Source organism: Oncorhynchus mykiss, chromosome 16, assembly GCF_013265735.2.
Source record: "Oncorhynchus mykiss isolate Arlee chromosome 16, USDA_OmykA_1.1, whole genome shotgun sequence".
Classification (NCBI taxonomy): domain Eukaryota; kingdom Metazoa; phylum Chordata; class Actinopteri; order Salmoniformes; family Salmonidae; genus Oncorhynchus; species Oncorhynchus mykiss.
Window position 1 is genome coordinate 23,895,977 of NC_048580.1, and position 5,664 is coordinate 23,901,640.

The 5,664-nt window shown below is 43.5% G+C and overlaps 1 protein-coding gene across 1 annotated transcript; it reads left to right on the forward strand.

Annotated features, from left to right (window-relative positions):
* Positions 1 to 1,644: 1,644 nt before the first annotated feature.
* Positions 1,645 to 5,406, forward strand: neurod2 (neuronal differentiation 2). The gene is made up of 2 exons (XM_021565304.2): positions 1,645 to 1,942; positions 3,963 to 5,406. The coding sequence occupies exons 1-2, from the start codon at positions 1,716 to 1,718 to the stop codon at positions 5,050 to 5,052; spliced, it is 1,317 nt and encodes a 438-aa protein (XP_021420979.1). The 5' UTR covers positions 1,645 to 1,715; the 3' UTR covers positions 5,053 to 5,406.
* The last annotated feature ends 258 nt before the right edge of the window (positions 5,407 to 5,664 follow it).

The following is a 5,664-nucleotide window of genomic DNA, read 5'->3' on the forward strand; positions in this document are numbered from 1 at the left end:
TAACCCAATAAAAACGCAAGTATTGTAGACCCTTAGACATCCATGGTCATCAAGAGCCGGAGTCATTTCCTGCAGGACATGAATCTATACCAGGACAGATATAGGCCTACCATAAGTATCTAAAACAAGCATTCATCGTTTCATTTGGTTTGAGTTATTTCGCCAGGATGGTCCACTCAGTAACAATTGCCACTGTTTTCCAGGGAGTCCTGGAGCATAAGAAATGCTCACTAGTCATAAAAGACGATCAAGCTTGATTTCACTTTATTTGGTTCTTTCCCCATTGAAGAGTATAGATGAACAACATGTCACTTGTTTTCCATACTTAGTGATTCCTGCCAAAATCAGCATCTGGATCTAGACACACTGCTGTGGACAGGTTTCTCATTTTCTTTTCTTTTTTACACTGGACTCCCATCCTTGTGGTCTGCAGTACTGCTCTATGTCCTTATTGTCTGGTCGTTAATTGATTGATTGAATGTCTTTGATTGTCCAGGGTTCCCTCACCTGGTTTCCCATACAGGCCTGTATCAGTCCCATAATAGAGGGGAAGATTGAAAACCAGCAGTGCTGTGGACCTCAAAGCCTGTATCTGAGAATATTTGACAATAGCTATAAACCTGATCATTTTGGCATTCATATGATTTCCTTTGAAAATATTTCATGTCAACATTAGCGGAGCACTTCCTGAGTGTCCTGCATTGATGCTTCTTATTTATTATGCTCTGTGACATGCTATCATGAAAAGTATATAGGCCATGGCTATTACAACACAGCATATACAATATTATCACATTGAAATTAATAGAGCTATTGTTGCATTGTTTTTTCACTCACTATGCCATGCATGCTGCCACATATTGGACACCTGGGTCCGTATGTCTCCCTCCCCAATTCAAGATGGATGCCCTGCCCGGTTCAGAGTTTGAACGATCACAAAGAATGCATGGCTATTGAAGATCTTAATCTTTTCTCAATATATATTCTTCAAATGAACTGCATTGGCAATGAGAAATTAAAGCCACACATCAGTCTCTAAGTGCCATGTCATTGAGTGACAACGCTGACAGAATGGTCGAACTCTCGCTCTATCTCGGCTCAGTCTTCTTTTTGCCCCTCTTTCATTCCACCTTGTCCTCCATCTGCACTCTGGTGAGTCTGTCTGTGTCACCTTGGGCACCACCCATCAGTATCCATGCCCACTAGTCCTGCCAGGCGTGTGGGTATCTCTAAGCTAGGGGGCTCTCTCAGAGCACAGCCCTGATTATCTTGGTTAAATTGACTCATTTAAGTAATTGTACCTTGGTGGTCTTTATGGTTTACTCTTTGGTTTGGTGTGCAATTCACATTGATTCTATATTTTATCTGATTTTAAGAAGCAGTGATATATAAAATCCCTGTTATTTAGCCTAAATGCATAGCTAGGCCTAAATATATTCATAAATGGGTGTCCATTGTTATGCTGTGATAGAAGTGAAATCGGTCTTCAAAACGACATCAAACGAGAACATTTCCTTCCTTCTATCTCTCCGTTTTTGTTACTCTCTTTCTCCTTCCATTTTCATTGCCTCTCCTTCTCTTTCTGGCTGTGTGAGCGCGAGCGCAGTGACAGATGGCGAATCCCTCTTCCCTCGGGAATGCAATCTCTGTGAATGCGGGCGCATGTCAATCACCCGCGCTCATGTGATGGCTCTTGCCAATGACGTGCCAGCCATATGGCCTGGCATCATAACTGGTATGTAACCCACCCAGCCCTGGTAGAGGATGCCACACTACTGTCTCTGTGCGTTTGGGGTAGGGATAGCACAGCGAAGAAGCATCAAGCTAGGCTACAGCCGCACCTATTGGAGTGTCCGTGCAGGAGGGGTGTGGACTTGGACTGGCCACCCGGAGATGGTGTAAACAAACGCGCTTTCGCCCCTCACCGAGCTCCAAGACGGCGGTAGGTTGCATATTTTGGGATGGTCCGAAACGAATTATGGAATTAACACCAACGAGAGAATTTACACAAATGTCGAATGGAACATTTGTTATTTCATATAATTTATCGTTAGAGAAACAACTGATTATCTTGGGCATTAATCGAATTATATTGTTCAGCGATATAAGGCTGCTCTCCTCGTTGTTTTATCTCCTATCTAGTGTGGCAGATCTAATCAAAGATACAATTTAATCCTGCTCCCAGCTATTTATTGGAGCTATCATTTAATGCGAAGACGGGAGGGGATTGATCCCACAGCGCGGAAGACTGTATTTAATAACCTAGCTAAGCATTTAATAAACTATCAATTCGACATACATTCTCCTAAAGATCTACACGCATTATTCTACTCATATCGCAGGCGTATCGATGGAGCAGTGTCATTTGCTTTGAGAGGGGGTTGGGACACTTTAAAGACCCTCAAATCTTATCTCCGTTTGAAATGGAGACATTTCGGGACAGAACCTAAAATCGAAATAAAAGGAAATCATGGTGTGTGTGTGTGTGTGTGTGTGTGTGTGTGTGTGTGTGTGTGTGTGTGTGTGTGCGTGTGCGTGTGCGTGCGTGCGTGTGTGTGTGTCCATGCAGAGCACTATGGGAGTGATTCTCTATAGAGTTACATGTAGGTTAATTGACAGGTATTGGTTTGCGTTAATTACATTGTACTTATATGATTAGAAAAATAAATCCACGGACTAACATGCACAGCTGGGCTCATTAATCTACAAGAGGCATTACGTTTTTCTTAACATGATCACAATATTTGGAACTCTAAAAGTGATTTAAGAACTATTTTCTAATATCAAGGTTGAATGATTTATCTAAAATAGATTGATAGATTAATGAATTTATTTGGCATGATGTATTGTGGACTTGGAGCCTGTTGGCCAAGACCAATAGAATAAATCAAGTTGAAATGGAAGCTTCTTGTTTCGAAGTAGAATACTTCTCAGTCTATCAATTCATTGAGGAGCATCGTGATTTTCAATTTATTTCGATCAGTAGAAAATCTGTATTCTTACACATAATTAACCTGTTAATTGTAATTAGGCCTAACTCTTAGCGTAGTTTTCCCCAGCTGATTTTATCCTCTTTTTCCCAATCCTGATACCCTCCTCCACAAATCTTTTTGAAAACTGAATCTGCTTGATAGTCACATATGCGTGGAAATGGTTCTAACTCAATGCAAATAACAATTAAGTAAAGCGTGACTATTATCAGAAATTAGCGTTCATATATGAGTATATTTGAAAATTCCACAATTTATTCTGCCTGTGTTGGAATGTGGCCAGAAATAGTGGGGGGATGCGGAATGGGGTGAATGGGTCTACCCGACGCCCAATGTGCCCCATGGGACCTTATAATAGGACCAGCACCGCAGAAACATGCTGTGAGAGGGCACGCCAAGGCACGTGCACGGGGAATTGGGGAAGAGCTTTCGTTGGGTCGCGTCTGTCGCCCCTCTATAGCAACAGAAACCCCCCAAATGTGTGAATGTAGGCTACAGCTGTTAGCCTACAACTTTAATTAGCCTACAGGACGAACAAAATTAATTAGGCAACTAAGATTGAAATATTTAATAATATGTTATTTTTGACGAGTAATCAAAGTAATTTTACACTTATGAATGAACAAGATGTCTACAAGTATTGTTTTTATGCAAATACATTGTATTCTTATTATTACATTGGCATATTATATTACAGGACTATAGAAGTTGGCTCAAGTGCACACTTAGGTCTAAAGGAATGTAGAACTTTGCATTCAACTATTATAGTTTATATGCCTATAACCCTTATTCTCTCACAGTATTTTAATTCTATCCATTTACTTTTTTTGTTGCATCTCGTCTGTCAATCAAAATCAACATTTGTATAAACAAAAATCTAGATTCGGATAATACATAGCCTATACACCTATGCACTGTCTGAAACTGCTTCTCTAGGCCTTTAGTTCTCATCTGTCTTGCGATGTTTTCCAGTGCCACCATGTTGACAAGGCTATTCAGCGAGGTTCTGCCGGATGTCCAGAAGCTCTCGGGTTGGGTGGACGACAGCGAGGGCGAGGACTCCAAAACCAAGGAGGACGACCTGGGTCACCTGGAAGACGACGACTTGGATGACGGCGACGCCAGAGAGGGAAGCAGCCGGGATCAGTCCGAGATGGCTGGGGATGACGACGACGACGACGATGACGTCGACGATGAGGACTGCGGGGATGAGAACGAGGGGGGAGACAAGCCCAAAAAGCGCGGCCCAAAGAAACGCAAGATGACGCCAGCAAGGATTGAGCGCTCCAAAGTGCGGCGTCAAAAAGCCAATGCACGAGAGAGAACGCGCATGCACGATTTGAACTCTGCACTGGACAATTTGCGTAAAGTAGTCCCATGTTATTCCAAAACGCAAAAACTCTCCAAGATAGAGACGCTGAGACTGGCTAAGAATTACATTTGGGCGCTCGGAGAGATATTGCGCAATGGTAAAAGGCCAGATGTGGTATCCTACGTGCAGACACTGTGCAAGGGCCTATCCCAGCCCACCACGAATCTAGTTGCTGGTTGTCTGCAGCTCAACTCTCGGAACTTCTTGACAGAGCAGTGTCCTGACGGGGCCCGGTTCCATGTCCCCAACTCCTCTTTCTCCGTGCACCCTTACTCCTACCCGTGTCCCCGTCTGTCTAGCCCTCAGTGCCAACCCGGCTCCAGTGGGCATATGAGGACCCATAACTACGGCTATGGCGACGCGGTCTACCCAGGGGCCGTCTCCCCGGAGTACAGCAGCCCTGACTACGAGGGCCATCACAGTCCGCCTGTGTGCGTCAACGGCAACTTTTCCGTGAGGCAACAGGAGTCTGTGTCACCGGATGCAGACAGGAACTATCACTATGCTATGCACTATTCTGGACTGTCTGCATCTCGGGCACCTGCTGCCCACGGCCTAGCGTTCGGCCCCTCAGGAGCGCGCAGCGGTTCCGCGCACTCTGAAAACGTGCCGCCGCCGTTTCATGACGTTCACTTACACCATGAAAGGGCGCCCGTGTACGAGGAACTGAACGCCTTCTTTCACAACTGAATCCTCCAAAACCCGAACAAAACTAGCGGACCCCTAAATACCCAAATGACAATCCTAATGGTATAATAGTCTACCCATTTTGACACTGGATGAGGTTTTTAGAGGATGGGAGATGAGGTGGCAGGAATTGAGAGAAAAAGCCCTATATTGTCAATGTTGGTCCTCTGTTTTATTGATGTCATTCCTGAACTATCATCATGTACATTTTAAGGTGTGTCAGAAATCAATATCTCCAATCAAATGTCGACCTGTATGCAGAATATGAGTGCAATCAAAACAAATGATGTATAGGCCTACATGAACGAAACATGCTATGATGAAAAAAAAATAAAACGATATTTTATAACTGTCTGACATGCGGTGATTGACCAAAGAAGTTATTTCTGACTTGATACATTGCGGGGTGGGGTAAACTGAAGGGCAAGGGCTCAATAATGGTATCGTCCCAAATAAATGATTTGGGGTACACAGGGTATTCCACGTGAGTAGGCTAATTCATAAGAACTGAGTTAATCAAAACATTATTTCAGTGACAACAACCACTTTCTGCAGCAGATTCGTTTCCAAATCCATTATTGAAACGAAGACCAATTTATCATTAAACTGACCAAA

Excerpts from the sequence above, each read along its gene's own strand:
- neurod2 (XM_021565304.2), top strand. The coding sequence starts at position 1,716 with ATGGCCTGGCATCATAACTGGTATGTAACCCACCCAGCCCTGGTAGAG. Across the intron at positions 1,943-3,962 it reads CACCGAGCTCCAAGACGGCG|TGCCACCATGTTGACAAGGC; the intron begins GTAGGTTGCATA and ends GATGTTTTCCAG.